The sequence below is a fragment of the Ciconia boyciana genome, chromosome 1 (genome assembly GCF_034638445.1).
Source record: "Ciconia boyciana chromosome 1, ASM3463844v1, whole genome shotgun sequence".
NCBI classification, from domain to species: domain Eukaryota; kingdom Metazoa; phylum Chordata; class Aves; order Ciconiiformes; family Ciconiidae; genus Ciconia; species Ciconia boyciana.
Window position 1 is genome coordinate 117,464,357 of NC_132934.1, and position 25,090 is coordinate 117,489,446.

General features: G+C 39.8%; 2 protein-coding genes across 5 annotated transcripts in view; one reads left to right on the top strand and one right to left on the bottom strand.

Moving 5' to 3' along the window:
* Nucleotides 1-2,255, top strand: part of LOC140647393 (trifunctional purine biosynthetic protein adenosine-3-like) — a 28,449-nt gene extending 26,194 nt beyond the window's left edge. The window contains exon 23 of the mRNA XM_072851958.1: nt 332-2,255. Coding sequence (XP_072708059.1) covers nt 332-598 — 267 coding nt within the window. The 3' untranslated portion in view covers nt 599-2,255. The remainder of the gene's footprint in view (nt 1-331) is intronic.
* Nucleotides 2,256-3,288: 1,033 nt separating this feature from the next.
* Nucleotides 3,289-25,090, bottom strand: part of GART (phosphoribosylglycinamide formyltransferase, phosphoribosylglycinamide synthetase, phosphoribosylaminoimidazole synthetase) — a 41,336-nt gene continuing 19,534 nt past the window's right edge. For all 4 annotated transcript variants that reach the window (XM_072845764.1, XM_072845772.1, XM_072845782.1 and 1 more), the window contains 14 exons: nt 24,967-25,052; nt 24,177-24,345; nt 23,349-23,580; nt 20,160-20,254; nt 18,856-18,965; nt 18,059-18,257; nt 13,985-14,233; nt 13,469-13,621; nt 12,084-12,287; nt 11,621-11,752; nt 10,873-11,003; nt 9,151-9,292; nt 5,936-6,051; nt 3,289-4,719 (listed from right to left, as the gene is read on the bottom strand). In XM_072845764.1, coding sequence (XP_072701865.1) covers nt 4,537-4,719; nt 5,936-6,051; nt 9,151-9,292; nt 10,873-11,003; nt 11,621-11,752; nt 12,084-12,287; nt 13,469-13,621; nt 13,985-14,233; nt 18,059-18,257; nt 18,856-18,965; nt 20,160-20,254; nt 23,349-23,580; nt 24,177-24,345; nt 24,967-25,052 — 2,201 coding nt within the window. In that variant the 3' untranslated portion in view covers nt 3,289-4,536. The remainder of the gene's footprint in view (nt 4,720-5,935; nt 6,052-9,150; nt 9,293-10,872; nt 11,004-11,620; nt 11,753-12,083; nt 12,288-13,468; nt 13,622-13,984; nt 14,234-18,058; nt 18,258-18,855; nt 18,966-20,159; nt 20,255-23,348; nt 23,581-24,176; nt 24,346-24,966; nt 25,053-25,090) is intronic.

The window sequence follows — 25,090 nt, forward strand, 5'->3', positions numbered from 1 at the left end:
TGGGGGTTACATTGCATTTGTGGTTTCTTGAGGTCCTGTCTTCTTCTTTCATATTATGGTTTTTTTCTTCAGTTTCTCCTACCCTCAGCAAACGGCCCTCTGAATCTTCTAGTCCATGTCTCTCTCCCCGCTGTACCCACTAATGTAATGTAGGTACCCCTAATGGAGGTCGTAAGCCTCTCCAGATGTACTTTCAGCCTCCTGCACACAACTACAGGTGTGCTCACCGAGATCTCTCATGAGACTTTCTCTGCCCTGTCTGCGTTGTCCGTAACCTTCCTGAGACTGTTAACCAGCCTATTCTGAAAGACTGTCAATATCCCCATTGTAGGAGGAATCTAGTCCGAAAGCAGTGATCCACCAGGAGCCGGTATCTGTGAAGGCAGACGACACGGAGGAGACACTGTCAGAAAGGGTTAAAGAAGCTGAGTGCCGGGCTTTTCCCATCGCCCTGCAGCTGGTGGCCAGTGGAGCAGTGCAGTTAGGAGCTGATGGTAAAACCCACTGGAAACAAGGGAGCCAAAGTCTCTGTCTTCAAGAGGAGACATGCACCTCCTCTCTCGTGGCTCTGGTGCCTCAAGAAAACGATGTGGTGTAGCCAGGTTAATGAGCGGCTTGCTCTCTGCTTATCTTTCTGTCCTCCCTCCTCCTCCCTGCCCTCAATGTGCTTCTTTTTGACTGCAGGCGTATCAGTGTCACAGGTTTCCATTCTGAGCTGTGATCCTTTTCCCTTAGCTTGCAGCTTTAGTTACACTCCTTTTGCAAAATTGGCAGTGGAAGCCAAGCTATCATTTCAGATTTTTAAATTTCTTTGTTCTGTTTTTTTCATCTGCAAAGGAGATACTGCGTTACAAATCAGAGGGGGCTTAAGCTGTGAAAATGGTCTAGTGCTTCAGAGGAAAATTAATTCTTCTGAGGGATCAATTTTTGTTGGCTGCATCATGTTGCAGAGCACCAAGAGCTTCACAAAGCAGCCACAAACACAAATCATGCTGCTGCAAGAGGGTGACCAGCTACTGTTGGATGGAAGAGGCCAGACATGTTGGGGCAGATCAGAAGTGAGGCCCAGCGTGGCATGGTGTGGATTTGGGGGTGAATGGGCATTAGGGACAAATGCATAGTTCTGTGGGAGGAGGTGGGAGCCTACAAGGACCTTGTCCTTGTGAGCCCCATCACCATGGGAGCTCTTCAGGGCGCAGAGGAGAGGAGGGCATGTAAACATGCAGCAGTGTGGGAGCCAGAGTCAAGTGAGCTGCCAAGCAGAAGATCCAAAGGCCGAAAAGGCAGGGGACCTTTAGAAGGCAAAACAAAATGAAACAAACTCCCCTTCACAGATTATTTGTCAATAAGATGTAATAGTGCATACTGAACGTACATCTAGACACTTCCCTGCTCCTTGAAAGGGAGCAGTGCATACATTCCCAGAATTTCATATCAAAACATTTGGATCTTGAGGGATGAAAATTTGATTAGAAGGACTAGAAACACCAGATTTCAGGCATTTTTCTTCCTTCATCCTTGAAATCAGCAGATCAAGACATCCTCAGCTTAACTTGCAGTAGCAGGAAAATCTCAATTTTCTTTGTTGACTGAATGATTGGCTCGGTCCAGAAAGTCACTGCTGTTAAATAAAACCTTTTTCTGTGGAAGCTTGTTTTTTATCTGCCAGAATAATGACTTGCATGCAAGTAACAAATCAGAGGAAGAAAGCTAGCTAAGAAGCTACTTGAACAAACTAGAAAAGAAGTAGCCAGAGCTGAATTTTCCAGAGGAGGGAATTGCTAATAGCCATTAGATGCAGTGAAAAAAAAGTATTCTTGTTTTGGTATTACATGTACTGTACTAGTAAGGGACATACTGTATACCTTGCTCTTGGCTGTATCAGGCTGTTTGAGAGTGTGAGTCGGCCCCGGTTAAAAAGTCTAAATTTTTCCTTTTTTTTTTAATGTGTAGCTAGTGGTGTTTCAGTAGTTAGGGAGGGGAGAAAAATTCGGTTCCCTCCTGTAAGCTCTGCCATTTATGTACAGAAATCTGTAGTTGTCTCTTGTGTTCCAACGACTGGAGCAAGGAACGTGTATTTTTCATGATCTGGGAGAAATAGGAAGAACTGTAACAAGGCAAGATTAACAAATGTTTGGTATATCTAGATAATTTTTATGATAAACACATGGCTTAGTTTGCTTTCGGTCTGTTGTAACTGTGTAGTAACTTAATGTTTTATATTGTTTGAATTGCATAGCGTGCATGACTGAATGTTTCCAACCTAACAAATAAAATGTTAAAAGAGAATAGGGTGCTAGTTACTGTGCTCTGATAGGTCTCCAGACTATCACCATGGTATCGAACAACTCTCTCCAATTGTGTTCCTGGCATCCCTCTGAGACTGGGTGTGGTGATAGGCTATTAACCTATTTATTCTTTTTTACAGACTGGTAATTGAAGCAAAGCCGTCTAAGATCCAGTTCACAATGAAATTTCTTTTTATGCATTTGCAGAAATACAGATAGGTGCTTAAATCCCATTTGTCATCAGTCTTAGATGGCAAAATACCTGAGTCTTGCTCAAGATGTCTGTGATGGAATGGGGTGTTGGATATGGGGGCTCCCAGGTCTTCTGCTATCGGCCTTCCTGGCAGTGATCAAACTGCTTTTATCAGTAATGTTATATTTGTTACTGTATACCTGTACTATACTGTACAGGTAGTGATTTCACCTCTAGTAATCTTACTTCTCCTAACGTGTGAGTTAATTTAAGTACAATTTCTGTTGACTTGTAAAAGGTTTGCTGTGTCATGGCTGAGGCACTGAACTTGTGCAGACTGAACCCCTGCCAGAGCTTCACACTCCCCACATCTTTTGCATTCTCACTGAGACAGGCTGGATTTCAAGCCTTGGCGGGCAGTTTGCCTGCAGGGGAGGCCCTTCCGTGGGAGGGCACGTCTGTAAAGAAAAATGCTGGGCTGAAGACTTAGCTTTTATTCTTTGCCCTTTACAAGCAAATTAAATTTGACCATGTCATTTTCCTCTGTATTTGCTTGAGCTTTATCTTCAGTGACAAATGATGACAGGAATATTTTGTCAGCAAGTTTCTTCATTACGGACCATCTGGCCACTGAAAGGTCACCACACGCCGCGAATCATTACTAACTTATGCGGGATTGCACATGTCTGTAACCTCGCAAACTGACTTACTTACAGTTGCTGTACTGTAGCCGAAGTTAGGTTCCGTTTCACAAACTCCTCCTTCAGCTTATCCCCCCAGTAAAGGAATTCCAAGGAAAGATTTTGATATTTAATTTTTCAACTTTATTAGACTTTATTTCAAATCCAAAGTGAGATCACATCACCACGGAAGTACCATAAGGACATCATCGCACAGAATACAAATCAGCTTTCTCTGCATTAAAGGGGAGCTCTAAAACATACATAATCAGCTTCAGTCAGATGCTTCTGGTTTGTACGGAGGAAAATTGATTATTTTACTAAATACATCAAAACATTTTCACAGCTATGCTAAAACATTAAAAGAAAAACAGGTGCTTTTTCACAAGAGTTCAGCTGTGCAAAAAACCTTACTGTTTTCAGAATGATAACATCAACTGGGTTTCCATCAGTATTATTCCAGGTGAAAATACTGTTCTAAGAATAAAGGCACTTAACTTCAGCAGAATTTCTGAAGAATGTCTCACAAGCCAAGAACACATTTTGTGTCTCGCCCTAACTCCCTTTCTGCTCAAAAAAACACCAAAAATCCAACCTTTTCGTCTCTGAACAAATCTCTGAGGGGAATTCATATGTGGATTCACATGGGGATGCTCGAAGGCAAATGGTCAGCAGCCATTTAAATCTATTTAGCGTCTGATTGATAGCAGGTCCAATATTTGAAATTATGGGATATGTCCAGAGAATCAGGCCAGACAAGATTACCGACATTAAAACAGAAACTAAATGGAAAAAAATCCATGTCATTATCTGCAGGAATAGTTAGTGTTTTGGGAGGCCAGTTTTTCTTGTTTTGGCTAGAGATTTTTATGAGTAAAGTTTTTTGCCTTTAGCTGTCTCTTCCATTGAACTAGTTCCAGTACTTTTCCTCACAAACACTTCACAGCACATGACAAGAGAATCCCTTGTTACAGCCTGTATGGTCTGTTAGAGAGTAATACTGATGTTCCTAAATCAATCTCAGCGATGCTCAGATCTCTCTGTAACAAACTGAATGTTTTTTGGGTTGTTAAGAAAGTGATTGAGAACCAAAATGATGGCCAAGGAAGTGATTATAATTAGGAAGCATGTAACAGAGCCATTGCTGAAACTCCTGAGAACAGCCCCCTACCTTAATATTCCCATTTGTGGCTTTCTCCGGATTTTACTTCAAATCTTTACCCATTTGAGGGAGAACATGACATGGTAAACTCTACGTCGAAAACACGTTGTGAAGAGAATACAGTGTGCGTGTTATTAGGCTGTGTGACCTCTGTTTTGACCAATTAAGGCACCCCAGCTGTCCCATCTGAGGACCTTGACGGACATGCTGCTCCTACTTCCAGCAGATCCTGCCGGCTTCCCCCACCTGTACGGCCCCGCTGGCGACAAGCTGCAGGGCAGCTGGGAAGGCTCGGTGCTCGGCCTCCTTCACCCTTTCGGACAGGGTCTCCACTGTGTCACCGATCTTAACGGGAACTGCCTCTTGGAAAATGATTGCTCCAGCGTCAACTTCCTCCTGTAAAAGCAATAGCCAGAAGGTCTGTACGGTTGAAAGAGGAGAGAGAGGGGGGCCCAGCTGTACGATAATTAATGTAATCCTGCTGCCTCGGGGTTCTATTTATCATTACATTATTACAGCAAACATGAATTTCGGCTAACATGAGGAGTGCAGAAAAGATGCTGGCACTCACGCTGGCCTGTGAGGAGCTAACAGAAGTGTAGGGTTCAAAGTAAAAGAGGAGGCAGGCAGAACACCAGTTAGTAACATTTCTGCTACAGAAAACAACAAAAGCCATGTTAACTAGGGACATGATAGGCTAAATTGGACAAAATGATGACATTTCAATTCAGAAGAGTGAATTAGCCAAGCCTTGGCACAGAGTGGGACTAGGGGACCCAGCAGATCTTTCTTTTGCATGTTAATGAGGCAGACCCCTGCTGTTTAATTATTGTTTGCCAGTACACTGCCACACAGAGAGGAAACCCTAAGTCATACCATGGGGAAAGGAATGCAATTTTTCCTTCTATCTGGAAAAACAGTTTTTGTCTCTTTTTTCCAAGAGAAAGCAAAAGTCATGAGAATAGATTTCAGGAGCAGTGGAAAAGGGGAGGATAATCTGAAGAATGCAGTAGAGGAGGGGAGACTGTCAACTGTCAACCCTGAGAACTGAACAAGATGGAAAAATGCTCCCTAAACTGATAAAAATGTGCATCTTCCAAGTTGAGAGATCTCTGGCTTGTGTTCTCTTATTTTTTTACTTACATAAATTGCCAAGTTTCTCCTCTGTTCCCACAAACATTAGATTACGCCTTAACAAATCTAAGCTTCTTGTGCCACTTCCAGTGTTGCTTTTTTTCTTGAAAGCAACAAATAAGGAAGGTTGTATGATAAAATCTAAGAAGTTGGTGCTGTGTAGTAATAAAGATTTTCAGCTAGCCAAGGCCTTATATGAACTAGTACCCCCAGCGCAACTGGTGGAAGGCAGCAGTGGGATGCTTAGGGAAGAAGTTGACTTAGGTAAAGCTTAAACTCCTGTACAGACTATTCACTTCCAGTTCCTTCTCCAGGGACAGCAAACTAAAGCACTACATTGTCTAATAATGTTATGAATGAACAACGCAGAAAAGGTAATCAAACGTGATGGTGTAAGGGTGTTCCAAGCAAGCTCTGAGGTGAAAATGTTAAGACTAATGAATTACAGAGTTAAAGGGAGGGAGAGGGAAGTACTTACGGCAACAAAGTGTACAGTACAGCCTGTGACTCGGACTCCAGCTTGTAACACCAATTTGTGGGCATTTGCTCCCTTAAAAGAAGGCAGCAGAGATGGGTGGATGTTCAGTATTTTTCCTGGAAAATTATAAGTGAGGTCATTGTCTTTTACCATTCGGCCTTACCAGAGTGTTCACAGTACCGTAATCAGCAGAGGAACAAAATACATTTGTGAAAAAGATTTTTCACGACTTTTGCAAACACTTGTTTTTTGATGATACTGACGGATAACCAGCCCAAAGCATTTCAGAATGTCTCGCTATTTCAGAAAAATCAAAGGCAGCAATCAGTTACAATTAATTGCATGGCTAAAGCATATTTCTCCAGTCACTAATAATGATTAATTTTTCGATGTAGCTGTCCTTTCCCTCAGCATCTTGTTCTTCTCTTCTTTGATCACAAGCACAATCCTCTTTCTTACAAACTCAGCACGCGGAAGAAACTCGCTGCAGTTTCAAATGACATAACAGGTCCCCCATGACAAGGCAAAAATTCTTCAGCCTCGACTTTTCCTCCACACCTGTTTTGGCTTAACAAAAGACAACAGCTGCTCATAGAGCAGCCCTTCTCTCTGCCCTTCTGAAAAGCACCTGTCTACTGCTACTACTCTCCACGCAGAAAGTTGGCTGGGGGATCCTGAAATTGGTAACATCACCTCTAATGCTCAAGCAGGTGCGACCATGGTTATAGCACTGGGAAGCCTGTGCCTTATGTTTCCCTTTAAAAGAGAAAGCATATGCCTGCGTTCCTACCTAGCTGTAAAGTAAGGGAGAGTGGCTGCCTGTGACCTCAGGGTCTCACTGCTACAGCAATGCAATGGTTAAACCATGAGAAAACCTTCTTTCTCCTGGCAGATTTCCCCTGTCTGTTCCTAATACATCTGTGACAACTCCTCCTGCCCATTCTGGACCAGGGCGAAGTCAAAAGGTGCTTGGCAGCCCTAGATCTCTTAGGTTCAGTACAAAGCCTTACAGGATAAAAAAAAGTGGCCATCGATACTATTTATATCACAGTATGCTACGCCCACGCCGTCTCGGCATGCCTCCTGTTTAGGAAGACTGTATGTCATCAGGATTCATTGAACGCCACCTAAATGCCAAGCAGTGAGACTGAGCTGACACGTGTTGGCAGAGGCAGCAGCGTACCAAAATAGAGGCTTATGATTTTGTAATGTGAAGTGAAGGCCATTTCTGGCAGCACGATACAAAAGCTTGCACTCTCACTGCGATAACTCATGCAGATACTGACCTAATGCAGCCTAGAGACAAATGTATCGACTGATCTTTAACAATATCTCAAATGTGGTTTGTATCTCAAAAATACCCCTTTTTAAGCATCAACATCTCCCTGCTTGCTGCTTGAGCAAAAAAGTTTTGGGGACAGTGAGCTGAAAACAACACTCTGCACTTCTGTCTGAGTTTCCCCAGTTTCTCATTACAGTACTGTCAGAAACTGCTCTAAAGGAAAGTTTTGTTTGCTTGTTTTTTTGTTTTTTTTAATCTGTCTGTTATGTTAACATTCAAAATTAACATTTCAGGGCCATTAAACAAGATAGATAGTTTCACAACCAACTTACACTGTATGTCCTTGTGACTACAGGAGAAAGAAAGGTAATAGCTTTTAAGAGAGCAGCAACAGGAACTGATTGCTCCTCGACAATTTAGGCTAGTCAGTGCATGGCTGGGTCAGAGTTTTACAGTAGGCTCCTGTTAGCTGGCACAGATCCCTGAGCTGAACTGAATGTTTGAGCTCACATCTAAGACCTAGCTGGTGGATACTCTTGGTCAGAGCTCAGGTAGGTATCTGTTTTCAAGCTCAATTCAGCGCTGGACATTTAAAAACGTGAACTAACCAGTGCAGCCATCCTGCACTGAAGAGAGTCTCTTCTTTTGCTCTCAGGCCAGTCATATGTGTAACACAAGTCCTGCACTGTGCAGGGCGATCGTCGGTGCTGGAAGTGCTTCTGTCCCTAAATCAGAGGAAACTAAGCTCATCCTTTACTTGCACAAGATCTCTGCACTGGAGAAAGTTCTTTTCCATCCTCTACACAGATACTCTACTCAAAACACATCTCTCCTAGTGAGGGATTCCTCTCTCCTAACTACAGCTGTCTACAGCACAGACATTTACATCTTCATCTTCTGGACTCTGTAACAAATGGAGAGAAACAAAACAATTCCTCTGACTTAACTTCAGTTGACAGCTTTAGCATAAAATGAATTGCCTCCTAGGAATGCCTGTTTTGCTCCACTGATTTTAAAGAGAGGTTTGAAAAGTGGTTCAGGTGTAAAAGGTCTGTGTCACAGGCACACCCAAAGTAACACAAAAGTCGCGATGTGAACAGAAAAGGCTGCCCGGAGAGCTGCAATGTATAGGCTGACCAGCCTGTAACTGGTATGAGCAAGAGCTAGTTTAAGTAACCGTGACTGAACCCAAACCAGAGCAAACAGTGAGAGGAGCAGCTGCCTCCGTGTGATTCAGGACTCCCTAAAAGAAACAGAAAGAGATAAGAAGAGGAATGTAACAGCTGAGGGAGGGAGAACAACACTGAAGTAGGCAGAGGTGTTATCAGCCTCTAACAAAGACCTGGAAAAATTGTAAAAGATGACCAGAATGGAGACACGCTTAACACTTTGGACAAACAAGAGCTGAATCTGCCTGTAAAACATGCCCCCCTCAGATTCAGTCAGCTCCTGGGACGTCTGACCAGAAGACTGGCAAGATCTTGTTAACAGGAACTGCATATCGCTGCCTAGTTTTGCAGTTTTACACGCAGCCAAAGCAGCTCATCTCTTAGGGGAAGGAATTATCAGTGGCTGGATGCTCACCTCTCCCCAGCCAACACTTGCTGCTTAGGTAACAATTTGGGCTGCACCTCATGTTTGCAGGGGTCTGAAGTTTTCACAGCCTTATTTTAAAATATTTTCTAATAACTCAAAGACCACAAGATCTGCATTTGCCCTCAGCTTCCTTAAACCTCTGTGGAAATGACAGAGGGAAGGGGAAAAATACTGTCTTTCTCATCCTTTTCCTTACAATATGGGAACAGTCTAGTAGTTTCCTGCAAACCCAGAATTAATATGGTCCCTTTTCTATATTTTTCCCATTTTCTTTTTCCTGAGGGTAAGCTATAAAATTACTTTTTTAAAAATGCATACACTACTATGCTGTGCTTACCTTCCCATTTTTTGACAAAAGGACCCGACAGTATTCGCATAAATCCAGCCAGACAGATCAGTTCAACTGAGAATTCTTCGAGGACTTTGTCAACTGCACTGTCAAATTCAGTGCGACTTTCATACAATTTATGGTCAATAACCTGTGATAATCCAAAAGACGAAGAAATATGGACATGGTGATAATTTAATCTAAATGTCTTAAGAGCACAATTAAATGGTACCCTGGAGTAATAAACAAAAACCAAGTAAATCTCTATGTGTGGTTCGAGTTGGGTGCACATACACAGCAAGAAGAGCAGTTCATAAACGCATGCAGCTATCAGACAAACATGCAGTCTTTATTCCTATTCACACAGAGCAATCGTCAGAATAAATAAGGGTTTTATTTTATTAGGCCCACAGCTGTAGGTCCCAGCATTTGGACACAATTTAACAACCTACAAATTTAGGTCATAAGGATAACCTAAAGTCTCAGAATGATTTCACTCAATTTAAGGCCTCTGATAGTTTTAAGCAGTTGAGCCTTGCCGAAAATTATATCGCAAAACCTTGAAGGAAAGGCTAATCACAAGCTGATAAAACAGCCCCTACTGCAAAAGGTCAATATAACTGAGTTAGGTATTTTCCGTCTAGGATACATCCCCTAATTTAAACAGGAAGAAGGCAGTGCTACGTAACTTAAAACATCCACAGCCTTTTAAATAAAAATACCTGTTAATCCCTACCAGATTTACCCCAGTGGCACATTTAAATATCACGTAGTAGTTTTGAAAAACCAGAACTGGTTAGCTGAAAAGGTGGCAGAGAGCACTAGACATAGAGCCCAGCTCAACACTGGTCTGAACTCTGCTATGAACTACCAGGTAGTAACTGGCAAGGCATGTACTCCTCAGTGTCTCCGTTTCACCACTCGCTCTCCTTCGTAACCACTAAGACCATCATCTCTCCAAGGCTGTATTTTTTTTCCTCATTATGTTTCTTCTTCACCCACATACCACAGACATAGTTTACTTGTGATCTTTGTATACTCCCAAGCAAGAGACAGCAGCGCTAACAATCAGATCCTGCTACCCTTCAAGTCAATAACACAGCTTGCACTGGGTCCAAATCTTCCATACGTCTGTAATTATCAGTGAAAAGTGACTGTAAAATGCTCCTAAGTCAGAACAGTAGCATTTCACATCTGTGATGCAAATGGCCGCACAAAGGGCAAAGCAATGCAGCACTGGATCTGGTGACACTAAGGGAAAGGCACTTTGCTTTGAATGAATCCTGGAGAGCCTGAAGGGAGTCAGTGGAAGGTCCCACTGAGTCTGACCTTTCTATTTCATTCAAATGAACTACTGTGTCTGTTTAGCATGTAATTTTAAAATTAAATTCAAATAAAATAGCTTGTTACTTTAGTGCAAACGCACTGCAGTTAAATAAATGGCAAAGTTTCTACTGTAACTGGGGAAGTTTTACGCTGGTTTAATACAATGAGTGTTCCCAAAACCATCAGGATTGCTACCAACATCTCTGAGAAGGAGAAAAGGAAGTCTTTTGCTTCCTATGTTAGGTAGTTTGCCCAAGGGCACAAGTTCATGACAGACCAAACAATAAAAGCTAAAGGCTTCCTGTCAAACCATCTCTTACCCTAGTGAAACTCATTATCTCACAGTACCTTCCTGCTGAGTCAGAGCTAATGATGGCTAATTTTAAAAAGATGAGAAATACTTACCCTTGTAGGAATACCAGCTCTTTCAGCTTTCCTTAACCCCTCCACACCAGCTTTGTTAGAAAGAACAAGAACTATTTGTGCGAAACTGGTGGGCTTCTTTGTGCTGTTTATGAGGGCTTCCAGGTTTGTGCCTATGAGTGAAAAAATAATTAATGAATATCAAGTCGTTCCTGGAGAATAAATATAGTTAACAGCTAGAAGAGGTGTTAAATAAGAGGCAATATGGGTGAGACCCAATCCAAAAAACATTGATGTTAACAGTAATCCTTTTTTCATTGATTTTAATGGGGACTGAATTCGAGGCTACAGGGCTTTTACTAGCAATTAAATTTGTAAACTGTAATTTTTGGAACTGGAATGATGGTCTAATTCTTAGCAAGTGAGAATACTGGAAACCCTGGGAGTGCCTATATGGCAAGAAGAAATTCTGATCTATTTGTGAAAGAATGCTGCTGTCCCTACAGTGCAATGCAGTGGTTGCTTGAACCTAGAGACATGCAGAAATTTGTAGATAAAATGAACACAGATGCAATTCATAGTCAGTTTGCAGCAGAGGTTGAAGATGATTCTGTTTGTGACTGAAATTAATCCAAGGGCAAAATCTATTCTGCCTCTTACTGAAAGCCTGTTAGAAGCCTATCAGAACTTCCATGGAGAATTGCAAGGACTTCAAGAGATTTTGAATCTGAGCTGAAGTTCCTTTTTCAAGAGTCTGTTTTATGCTGTAGTAAAGAATATAAACTCTCACCTGTTCCAGAGATAAGGACAGCAACCTTCACTTTGTTTGTCTGGATTTTGCCTTGGATATGGCTGTGCACAGACAGCGACCTATTTGCTTGCAAGGCTCGAAGCATATTATGGACTTTAACACGGGCTGAGCCTGAACATGTACAAGAAAAAAAAAACAACCCAAAACAACAACACGTAAATAAAGGGAGAAACAGAGAGAGGAGAAAAGTACACATGAAAAGAGATTAGTGGTACTGCTTTACTTATTATTATTTATTTATAGTTCTGGTGACATCTGACATTGCTAAGCACATGCTCTATGAACTAAGACTGAAGTTGTGAGCACTGTCATTTTAATACCCTGTGCAAAAAAGCCATGGAGGTTCCAATTAAGAGATTTTCAGCTAACCTCCATGGAGACTCACCAGCTAAGGAATTTAGATCTGCTTTTTTTTTTTAAAGGAAAATAAAAATCTAATAACCTTTTTGTAGGGAGACAACTCTCCCGATCAGCCAGGCTGCCTCGTGTCTCTGTATATCCTTGAGGACCTGCTGAGCCAGCTCCTTCTGAACTACCAAGACAGCACCAATCCCACAATTAAATGTCCGAGCCATTTCCTCCTCAGAGAGGTTCCCTTCTTTATGGAGCCAGCAAAAGATTTCAGGAATCTTCCAGGTAAGAGCATCTAAGGAGAATTGAAAATACAAATGAAGAGTGGAAATCACTACCAATGGACAAATACTAAAATTATTAGAGCATTAAGAGGCAAGATCTGGATGGAAAGCATAGATAAAGTCCCACGGCAGCATTAGCTTGAGTGAAATCAGCTTCCATGCACGGAAACAGGATGTCTTCTCCTTCCTTGCTGAACAAGACTTGGGAGTCGAAAGAAGTGTCACTCTGGGAGGAAATTAATCATATTGCTCCACTGCAATCCGTTAATCAGTAATTCAAAACGGGCTCTGAGGCAGACTTTGGAAAATCCTCTTCTTGAAGGTGACAACTCTGCTCCTACAGAAACTATTGTACCAGAATGATAGCCTTAAAAACTGTCACAAAAGTCTCACACTGCCCCCAGTTCCCACAAGGTAAGGATGATTTACAGCAGCATGAGAAATGCTTCTGGATGAGCCGCTGTAAAGGAACTCCAAAGACAGTAAGTTTCTTTCTCATCATGTTATATCTAAAATGGTATTAACCCCATTTATATATACTAGTGTCTACTGTGGACCACTGGTTAAGTGCCAAGTGGACTAATTATTTACATGCGGTTCTGGAGTGCAAAACTCAGAATTAGTTCCCTTATTTTATTCTACAACCCAATGAACACTGCATAACCTATAGTAAGTCATTTACCTTTCCATACTACACTTTCTCCATAAGTGAAATACTACTTCTAGCATACCTAATGAGATTGTGGTGAGGATTAATTACGGTATGTCGAATAGCATGAGATGTACTTGAGCTAGTAACCATATCTGAATGCTAATCAAAGACTTCATGAGTGTCATTTAATTAGCAATAATTTTGTAGGTTATTGCAAATGGTGACAGCTCACTTTGGGTTGCTTTTAAAATTGTTTTATTTTTGCAAGTATGGATAGAGTTTCCTAAAAAATCCAATCCAAAACACCATCAGAGGAAGTGAACTCAATGAGCAGCAGTCTTAAGACTACAAAGTGTTTTGACTGGCTCTGTTTCAGGCACAAGGAGAAATTCAGCAACAATGAAGAAAAAGGCGAACTTACTTCTAGACAGACAAGTCTAGCTCTTACAGTGCAAGTCAGTTGACGTGGCCCCATGTACACAGCTTCCCCCAATCCATATTAACATGAGGATATTTCTACGTCTTTTCTTTTTATCTCACCTAAAACGACACCAAAGGACTCTGGGAGAACTCTGGGGATGTTTTCCAGCAAGCCCCCTCCAGTGATGTGGGCATAGGCTTTCACATGGCCTGAGCGAAGGACAGGCAACAGAGTCTTACTGTAGATCTTAGTTGGGGTTAACAAGAGATCTCCTGTAGATGAAAGAGGATGAAAGAAAACCAGTTACAGCACAGAACGAAATGGTAATCGATATGAAATTGAGGGAATCTCAAAATATTAATTTGCTGGATACTAATGAGCATTGTACTACAGAGAAAAACACAGTGTTCCACCCTTTTTAGCACACAATTAGTTATTTATCCCCTCTCCCTTAATTTCTTTCCTGCATATGTGATTCAGAGGAAAAAGAAGACAAGAACATGTTCAAGAACAGAATAATTTTTTTAGTGCCTTAGAAAAGTTAGAAAGGCAAAGGCACAGCCAAAACAATTGTGTGGCATTTGCCTGTTCAGAAGTTCAAGCTATAATGCAAGAAACTGTGTTATAAGTGGTACCTAATGTCTGATCACCGGAGACACCGACTGGAGAAGAGAAATCGAATGATGACTTTTCCACAATCTTCCTTACAAGGCTGTACCCATTGCTGTGAACCCCAGAAGAAGCTACTCCAATAACCACGTCCCCATCAGCAATTCTCTCCAGCTGGGGCAGCATCTGCCCTCGCTCCACTGCACCGACAGCAAAGCCAGCCAGGTCATACTCTCCGGGTGGATACATGCCTGGCATTTCAGCAGTTTCTCCTCCTGTGGGAACCAAAAAAAGAGAAAGGGGGTGTTGGAAAACCATTGGGACCAGCAGGCATGCAATTTTGCAAAGTTTACAACTCATAAGGCATTAACAGACTAGGTTTTTTAATTAGATAAATGAACATTAAAAAGAATTAAAAACACGTTTGTCACAGGCCCTTCAATTGAAAAAGCAATAAAAAATTGGGAAAGAACATTTCCTCCCTCACTCTGACAACCAGTATCAAATTGCTGTGCATTCTCATTTTAAAATCAAAGCATATATTTAGTGCTTCTTAATTCCAAATTTCTGCCAAGTTTAATATTCTCCATGAAAAACCTACAAGATACAAGACATACAAGACATTCACGCAAGGACATCGAAGGAATAACATAGCTATTAGTCTCACTTGCCTTCGTAAAGATTTTGTACGTAGCGCTATCCTGCCTGCCACTCCTGCCCACAACCTGGCCATCATTATCACGCCAACTCTGAACATCTAAGGTTTATAGACTTTTGGGAGAACAACTCTAAAAGAGGGTCTTTCCTACCCATCCGTGCAGATGAACTGTTGTCTAGGCTATTATCTTATATCCTGATTATTAGAACATCCTGTTGTTTTGTCCTGAAAACCATGTTTTATCTGGCTGACCTTATTCAGAGTGCAGTCTGAAAAGGTGATTTTCCCAGCTTGCAGAGAGATGCACAGCGCTGCTTAGGCAGCATTCTCTCTCTATATACATACCATACTGGCTCCCCTACTGCCCTTCAGGTATAAGCTGATGGTCTGCACTGTTGAAGACCTGTGTTCTGCCTGCCACGGTCACATTCAGTCTAGAGAAGGGAACTTGCTGTGTTTGGTACATGAAATATGCATTTACTGCTCGCTCCAAAGCCTTCCAAACAGGCATCTTCACACTACCCCCTCATATGTGGAGAAACTCTCCCCAGCTATCCTCACAGCCATCTCATCAGTCTCCTTCAAACCTCTCTGCTGGTCATGACGGCTACAAGAAAACAACTGGACAATTATTAAGTTGCCATTATATTATGACTTCTGCCCAACATGCTGCCCAGTACCGTCTTGCTTTTCTTTTGCACTCAGTAGGTTTCATTCAATACAAAATTCTTCTGTTTCCAGGAAGTGTCCCTGAAGGGGCTCCAAATTTACCTGAGTGATGGTGGAAGCTGCTCTTGTGCTCAGTGCTTGACGCTGCTCAATACTAGATTCTCTGGAAGCTTTTCCAGGTTTCTGCATTACATTGCTATAATCAACTTTAAAATCAAAGTTCATTTGCTTAGGTACATTAGTTTAAATCTGTATTTAATCATCTTTGTGCAAAACCAAGCACGTAGATAAGCCCCTCAGTAACTCACTATCAAGTGGTGCGATAAGCTTAAGGTGACTGAGCTAAATATTCAGCTATTGCAGAAATGCAAGGCAGGAATTTAGGAACATGCTTCAAATGAGACTTTTATGAGACGATACTATACAAAGACAGATATACATGCTATGTGAATGCACAGTGAAATGAACGTGTGAAGTCGGAGCCCAAACTGAATTGATGATCCAGGCTACAGAAAAGCATTTCCTCCTTAGGTTCAGAGTTACTGCATCATCTCTGTCCTCTCTCTTCTGAGAGTGCCAGAAATTTGGGGAAGAAATCATGGTTGTTTTATTTATGAGTTCGGACTTATTTTTATATTAGCACAAAAAGATATTTACTAACCTATTTACAATTTTGAGAAATTATTCTCTGGTAATTAATTTACAACATCCAAAGCCCTTTGGTAGTTTTAAAGTCTTCCAATTGGAAATAAAATCTTGAAAATTCAGTAAGCAATTTCATAGCAATATTTCACATAACATGTACTTATGCTGAAGTATGAATGGTTCGATTATAGTTGATAAACAGAGAGAACACCTTAAGACAAATATAAAACTGACCAACAGTTCATGTGGAAAAAAATAAACCAGAACATAAATAGCCTCTTGTTCAAAGCTTGTAAACTACCTCAAAATGACACGCTCCCACTTAGAAAATACTTTTGTTACTAACTTTCTTAAAGAATTGGAAAAAAGGAAAAAGCTACAGTATTACAAATTATAAAGTGGTACCTAAAGTAAGACACATGAACTGTCATTTTTAGTCTCAAATTAAAGATCTTTTTTGAAAAATCATGGTAATTCTCCATGTCTGTTTTTATAAAAAAAGAAGGAAAAATAAAAACTATGTGAGAAAACTGAATTTTCTGGGTTTCATTGCTTTAAAATTTAACCCTGTGTTGTACTACTTTGTCGTGGTTTAGCTTCAGTCGGCAACTAAACACCACACAGCCGCTCACACACCCTCCCCTACGGTGGGATGGGGGAGAGAATCGGAAGAGCACAAGTAAGAAAACTCATGGGCTGAGATAAGAACAGTTTAATAATTTGAAATAAATAAATAAATAAATAATAATAACAAAAATTGTAAGGAAAAGGAAAATAACAAGAGAGGGAGAGGAACAAAACCCAGGGAAAAACAAAGAAAATGAGTGATGCAACCGCTAACCCACCACCGACCGATGCCCAGTCAGTCCCCGAGCAGCGATTGTGCCTCCTGGCCAACTCCCCCCAGTTTCTATACTGAGCATGACACCATATGGTATGGAATAGCCCTTTGGCCAGTTTGGATCAACTGTCCTGGCTGTGCCCCCTCCCAGCTTCTTGTGCGCCCGGCAGAGCATGGGGAGCTGAAAAGTCCTTGACCAGTGTAAACATTACTTAGCAACAACTAAAACATCAGTGTTTTATCAACATTATTCTCATCCTAAATCCAAAACACAGCACTATACCAGCTACTAGAAAGAAAATAAACTCTATCCCAGCTGAAACCAGGACATCCTTTTATAAAATAAAGACTTATACAAAATAATGTATTTTTCACTGACCTAGAAATATTTTTATTGAGTTGAACAGCTTTAAAGCTGTATTTTTTAAGATTCAAGAAGTGAAATATTGTATCATTTTCATCGATAACTAGATAACTGTATACCAGAATACATACATAATTTGTTAGTAAAAGGTATTATCTACTTGTATTATAGGGCTGAAAAGGAAAATGTTTAAATTTGAGTCTTAACATCTTGGAACATGCAGATCTTCGTGAAATAAATCTTCAGCAAGTCTTCAGTAGACAAATAGTTTTGCTATTAGTTTTGTAACTAACAAAACCTCGTTTCTTTTATGTTTCTGTCTTGTGGTTAACTTCTGTGTCTTAAGTAGTGAGCTTCAGCTGAAGCTTGTGTTGCATTCATAAGGACATTCTCTGGCTTTCTAGTTTTATGAAGCTTGTGGGAACACAATAGGTGTGAGATCTCTACCTTTCCTGTCAAATTTGGTTAAACTCAGCCAAGAGGTTCAAAGAATAATATGTATGCACACAGGGACATGTGCATGCACAGTAACACATATAAATCTTTTTTCTGGAGGAAAACTTGAGGATTTCCTTTAGCATAAAGGATAAAAATAAACAAACCTATTTTGCGTATTTTAAGGTTTAGTTGAAAAATACAAAGAACTAAAATACATGAGTTGTTAGTTTTCTAGGTAGCTGTTATAGTTACAAAGTTAAATGAAAAGATACGAATAAGAAAATGTATATGCAACTTCCTGAGCTAACGGCAACATTTGTAGAGTACTGTTTCCTTCCAGTGGGTAGAGATTACCTGCTCTGAAAGCAAAGACATGTGACTTTTCTCTAAGATTCTTCAGTAGAGTAGGAAAACAAACACATTAAAACCAATTATAAGGAGATTGCATAAGATTTTTCAAATCCTTCAAAGAAGAGTGTTCATACCCAAAAGAGCGCATCCTGCCTTTTTGCAAGCTTCAGCTATTCCTGCAATGACACCCTGAGCCACTTCAACGTCAAGTTTGCCACAGGCAAAATAGTCAAGGAAGAAGAGGGGCTCCGCTCCTTGAGCCAAGATGTCATTGACACACATAGCCACCAGGTCCTGACCTATGGTGTCATGTCTCTTACACACTTGTGCAATCTGCAAAACACAGCAAGAGAACCCGTTGGTTAGCTTTGAGAAACTGAAACACAAGCAGAGAGTCTGCAGTGGAAGAAGGGGATCAAAATCACGCTGTTCCTCTTAGATGCTTTTGAGGAGCGGCTTCAGTTATTATCGTCTCTGTGAGCCTCTCCTAACATTGTGTTTTAGGAATTGTTACTTTCGTAACTGGCAAGTACAAAAGGCACTTTACGGAAGGAGACTGAACTGGAAAAGGTTTCATTGCAGCTTGCGTAAACACAATAGCAACCGCATAATTAAATGTTTTTCCCCATGAGTAATCTTTTTGAGGGTGGAGACTCTACCTTAATGAAACTGAATCCCTGATTACGTACTCAATATTTAAAAAGAGTTATTTTAAGCATCATTTCAAGTATGGCTATTTACATGCCAGAAGTTAAACGTATAGTTAATTCTTTTGCCTGAAGGAGGGCACTTGCTTTTTAATTCCCTTTTTAGAAATACAAATAGGTGTTTTTAAAGGACAACTGATATTTTCTGTTAAAGCATTAATGATGTGATTAAGCATTTTCCCTTCTGTGCTATCTTCCTTCCTTTACATGGATTTTCACATTACCTTGAGTTTTGTGCCAACACCATCAGTTCCAGATACCAAGATAGGATCTTCGTAACCAGCTGCTTTCAAATCAAAGAGGCCAGCAAAGCCTCCAAGTTCCGCATTGCAGCCTGCCAGCCAGAAAACAGGAAAAAATAATAAACTTACTTTCATGGGTTTCTCCAGGATCTCCAACACAAATTCTCTCTGGTATCTGTCAACATGACTTTGCTTTGTCACCAGGAAGCTTTTCTCTGACATTTAGAGCCTCTTCACAGAGGCACGGGAGCTCCTAATCCTCTTAAGTTTGCTTTGTCTTATTTCTCTGTTATTACCTAAGACTAAAAATCCAAAACTTTGTGATTGAACATTCAATAATTACTGTCACTGATATATTTCCCCCTTGTACTTTTTCTGAAAAACAGAAAAGGAATTGTGGTAACAGATTGAAGCCCACTGCTTTCTGGGAAAAGATTATAACTAGGCATTTTCCAACTGAAATTCCTTATCTCTTGACTAATACTGCTACTTAGAGTATCTTAAGACTCCTTGTTCCTAAGACTCGTTATGACAGGTAAGTATGGTAACCTTAAAACTAAAATTGGTTAAATGCTAAGAGTCAAACAAACACGAGTAGAAAATACTATGAATGCTAAGAAGTGACTAGTTATACTAGCGTGTGTGTGTGTCTGTATACAGTTTTCTCTCTGTGTATATCTGACGTTGTCTGAAGGTTCTCAGTTAATTTGAAGTTAAAGCGTTATTATATACATCAGTGATATTTTAAATCTATCAAATGAATTACAAGGACTTGCTAGAGCAAGATGTGCCTGAGACCACAACAAAAAAGGACGAACTGATTCTGTTTTAACCAAGCAAAAGATGTGTCTTCCATACCTGTCTCAAGTAATAGATAGTATCTCTGAGGAATTATACATCTCGTACACCTTTCTAAACATTTATCTACAAAAATTGTATAGTTTACTGTGCAAGAAATAATAATCCATGTAATCAAAAATAGCACTAAATTGTAGGATTTTTGCTTGCATTTAACCTTTTAGATCGCTGAACTGTGTTCTCTAGCGTCCTTAACACACATGACATTCAGGAGATATAGTTTAGAGTCACTTTGAGAAGAAAATCTGTAAATTTAACGAAGGACATTTTTAAGAAATCACAGGCATTTGCTTACCACTAATAATTCTTGTGTAATCTAGAAACACGCAGAACACACAAATATGAGCTTTTGTATCAAGATCAAGATCAAATGATAAGCCTCATTGCCATGAACTGACTGAAACAGGAATAGAAGGTACAAGTCTTACCTGACCTTGATGTGGCTGCAGCTAGGGGTTTAATCTTCTGAACCAAAGTATTCCCTGCTGCGATGTCTACCCCACTGTTTTTGTAAGTCAGGCCTCTGAAAGATTGTTAAAAAAAAATGTTACGGCAATTGCTTACTAAATGCACAAACATATATTTTAAAATAATATTTACTTCTTTACATCACTGCATCACTAAGAAGATTAACCATTCAGAATCCTATTCTGCTGCCATGTAGAACTATTTTCCCACTTGTACAGTAACTTTGCTCATATAAAATGATTTCTAAGTATTGCAGTATTCATTTCAGGCAGGCTCAATAGCTCAAAGGTTAATCTTTTTGCTGTTTGGAACCTGACCTCACACATATACCTGAAGATAGGGAGTATTACACCAAAGAAACAAAACTTCATGGATTTGCAGCACAGAGAGTTTGCCATAAGCAGTATTCAAAGAGTTCCAGATACCTTGAAGACAGCATCAGAGCATCAGCATCATACACTATCCAGTCAAATAACAAGATAAAAACCAACCAAAAAAAATCCAATAACAAGGTAAAATAGGTAGAATAACAGATCAGATTTTTCAAGGTTTGAATACCTGGTCTGGATACTGAGGCATCAGTAGTATAGTTCCTACGCTCAAAACAAAACGTATATAGAAATGCACAGCTACATCAGACCACCTCAGCACCTTGCAGGATCAAGCTCAAGTTAGCTTTTCAAAACAGAAGTATCACATAAATCAATAGCCCTCTGTGATACTTTGAGAGCTTTACAACTGTAGCTTAAAGGTTCCCTCTCCTTATCACCTGGGATGATACCACCACAAAACCAACTGCACTTCTTTTTTACTTTTTTACTCTATGAAAGCACGTTTTAAAGTTTATTTTAAAAGAACTAAGTTTCTAAGGACCATTTTAGCAATCTAGAAAGAAATGCCTATAAGCTCCGTTTTTTTCTTTTATATACAGCCATACAAAACAGAAAATACCCTTACTACAAACAGGTGTATGTAACTTGTCTGTCCATATGACTGACTGGAGACATTAAGTATCATATCATATTTACAGAGGGACCTTTTCATTTTGGAGATAGCAAGTTTAATGACTTCTAATTACTAGTTGTACCAAACATATCTCACTCCAGTTAAGCAATTGTTACTTCTATATTGTCAGTGGCACGAACCAGGCTACCTGGTGCATCCCTATTTTAGGTTCATACCTACTTTAGCTCTCTTATTGATGTGATTCAGTATTAAGTTTAAATTCTAAGAGTGAAACACACTATTGATTAACAAGCACATGTACAGTAACAAAACAACTGGCCAAAGAGCTGTGGTACCAGGAAAATACACAGATATCTGCACTCACATTGTATCACTGCTCAAAAATTTGCAAGAGGAAAATAATTATAAGAAGCAGCTATTCAGCCTGTGAATAAGAGTCAAGGAAATATTAGCCTGCAATAACATGAGACCAGTCAGGCCCCTTCAGTGTGAACATGATGAATATTCAACATATTTTCACCATATTTTTAAAAGCATGGTACTTTGACTCTTTAAAAGGAGAGTACTGTTCTAAAATATTCTTTATTAAATAAATATTCTGGATATTTTCACAAAGTGAAACACATAGGACTTAACCCTGCAAAGCTGCGAAGAGGAGGTGCGTCCCCAACTTTACTGAGCCAACCATCACCCTTCCTTCACTGTGTGCAACACAGAGTCCAAAGTGAAGCGTGCCTGACTGTCTGTTCTTCCAGTTTTAGGATGGCTGAGCAAAAACACCAGCCAGGCAGGTGTTTTATATATATATATAAAAATATAAATATATATATATTTATATTTTTATATATAAAGCGCCTATCACCATATTGATAAACATTCTTTGGAACCACTGACAGCAGAGGTAAGAACAGGAGTCAGCCTGTTAGTACCTCAGCACTTCTGTTTCCAACCGATTTAAAAAAAAAAAGCCACAAGACTTTGCTGCCAGCCTGCCTGGCTGGTGTTTTTGGTCAGACCATCCTAAAGTCTGCTGCAAAACCACCTTCAGTCTGTTGGTGCAGACTGAAGGACTGTGAAACAGGCGCTAATTGTAAACAGTTCCCAGGAGTCTCCTTCACAAGCTAGGGATCCTCCCACCATACAGGCACTCCAGTCAAGAAACTTGCCGGCCATGGCCCATGAACTCAGTGATTTAGAGAACTGTTCATTAAAGTACCTTCTTCTCTTGCCTCACACAATGACTTAATTTTTTCTACTACAATACAAATACCAATTACGCGTTTTCACAAAAATTTCTCAAAAGATGCACAGTAGTTGAGAGAGAAAGAAGACTAGATACGAGCACCCTTGTTCATTTAGTAAGTTTATTGATCATAATTTTACAATATACTAATTGGCATACACTGTCAGCAAAAATGAAACTCTTACTAATATCTTTCAGAGACTACAAAATAACCTATTATCAAAAGTTATGTTTTGAGCTAATTGGAGACTAGGCATACAGATATGCTTCACATTAGGTAAAAATGAGTCTAAAAACCTGTGAGAAGCTCTCAGTAACATCAGAGAGACAGTAGGACACACTGCTTTAAAAAACCCCTGCACCCACATCATCTCAAGATTGTTAAACCACGTACTGTGAAAATAAAAGGAATAATAATAAAAAGGAGGGATAAATTCTACCCATGTTGTTAGCCAGCTATTCCATTAAAATGCATATCCCAGCAAGGTAGGTGTCTCAAGACCATTTTAACCATTTCTAAAGACTCTAAAATGAACCAATAAAATAGCTCAAACTTTGTTCATACATACATTTAATGATATTAATATTAGACTTATGGACAACACAAATCTAGAGCAAAAGGTACGTTTTAGAGCCTAAGAACCAGAAGTTCACCTTCCCTAAAACAGACGTAAGAAAGACAGCAACACCACAAGTTACTCCTGTGTGCTGGTCACTGTAGTTTAACTCAGACTTGGGAGAATAAGAACATGGATGAGAGAGCCGTCAAAAAGCCTGTTCCTTCCTTGGCTGGTCTTGCTTAGATTGCTCACAAGGACGCTAGTTAAAACTTGCCTAGAGTTATGCATAATATCAACATCAGTTTATTAATGTAAACTAGTGATGTCTTTAAGTCCCTTTTACATCAGTTATTTCCATTTCAAGTATTTCAAATATCTACCTGGATTGCCTCAGGAAAGCTATAGCCCGATAACCAATGTCCTTTCTATAAATGGCACCCTTGAAATGTATGGCTGCTACTCCCTTGTTGGCTTCTTCCAGTGCTGTCATTAGATCCTCTTTAACAGCAGTTACTGTAAGGACTCTTCCACCACTAGTCACCACTTTGCCATCCTTTAGGGACGTGCCTGCATGGAACACCACCAATCCTAGTTGCTTAGCCTTAGAAAGTCCTGTGATTGTTGTTCAATAAAATAAATGCAGAAAAATCAGTTGATTAGAACATCTCTATTAAATTACACATGAATAGATATTCAGCACTTATTGACTGTGTCTAGAAACCACAATTGAATTCAGTGTGATCATGCTGGGAAATGGGGATAAATTTGTATAAACTACATTTTGAGGAGAGACAAGTCTACTACTTTTATGCTCAGAGACACAGAAAGAGGTATTTTGCTGAAACATCTGCATACAACATTTAATTCAAGCTGGATTTTACACTTCACTGACATAGAGACCACAAAACATATCAGCATCAACATTACATAAGAATCAGTGATCAGCCCAGAATTACTTTACTGTAACACTTATTAAAGAAATGCTACAGAACCTAACAATATAGTGCGGAGATTTGAAAATGCTATGGGTGCGTTACCAATAAACTTTGATGTGTGAAAATTCAGTAATCTCTTGCTGACCCATAACCATAAGATCTAAAGTTTCTACGAATCTGAGTTACACTGATTGACCTTCATCTGGCAAAAGAGAGAATGGAGAGTGGGCAGGAGAGGAATCAGACTTCTGCAGTTTTTCCTGCTATATTTACCTGTTATTTCCAAACCCTTGGGATATGTTCCTGGATACCCTTCGCTAGCCATGACCACCGTCACAGCTGCACTGTCTTCAAACCAAACTGGCATGGAACTAGACAACTTTTTATTGATAACCGCTTGCATAACTTCATACAAATCACTTTTCAACAGTGGAAGAATTACCTACAAAAATACAAATTAGCAAATTAAAGAAAACAATGCACATTGTTACATTTTCTTCACTGAGCTTTTAAAAATACTAATGCAACTGTAAAAATAACATTAAATAAGTACATTCATCTACTGTATTTTCACACATATATACATACTGTGCATAATCTATGTACCTTTAAAAATACTCTTCCTTGAAGGTAATTTCTATGGGTAAAAGAACTGCTACATATGGAGGGGAAAAGGCAGAGGCCAAAGAACCCTGTTTGTTCTGAAGAATGGAAATGAAGGGTTTTGTTCCACTTGTCAACAGGGAGTGGGGAAAAGAAGTGTTCACTTCTTCAATAAAGTAAAAAAAAAATCCAACTCCATTCCAGAAAATATAGGAACGTGCTGCGTTTCACTCAAGCTTACCCTTGTAAAGTCCATATTTGAATATAACCTGCTGAAATCTTCTCTGGAATGGAACAATTTCATAACAGACCTTCTGTCTTGAATAAACAAACCAAATATTTTAAATCTCAGTGCTATTAGCTAATTATTCATCTGAAAGTTAGTTAAGAATAATGGTAGATGGTAACAGACTTTCTTCTCCCATAATGGCAAACTGTACCTACCTACAAAATAACTCACCTGACATTCTGGGTCACCAAATCTGCAGTTAAACTCTAGAACTTTAGGTCCATCTTTGGTAAGCATTAATCCAGCATAAAGCACACCTGGAATAAAAAATTATATAAAAAGCTATCTAAGCAAC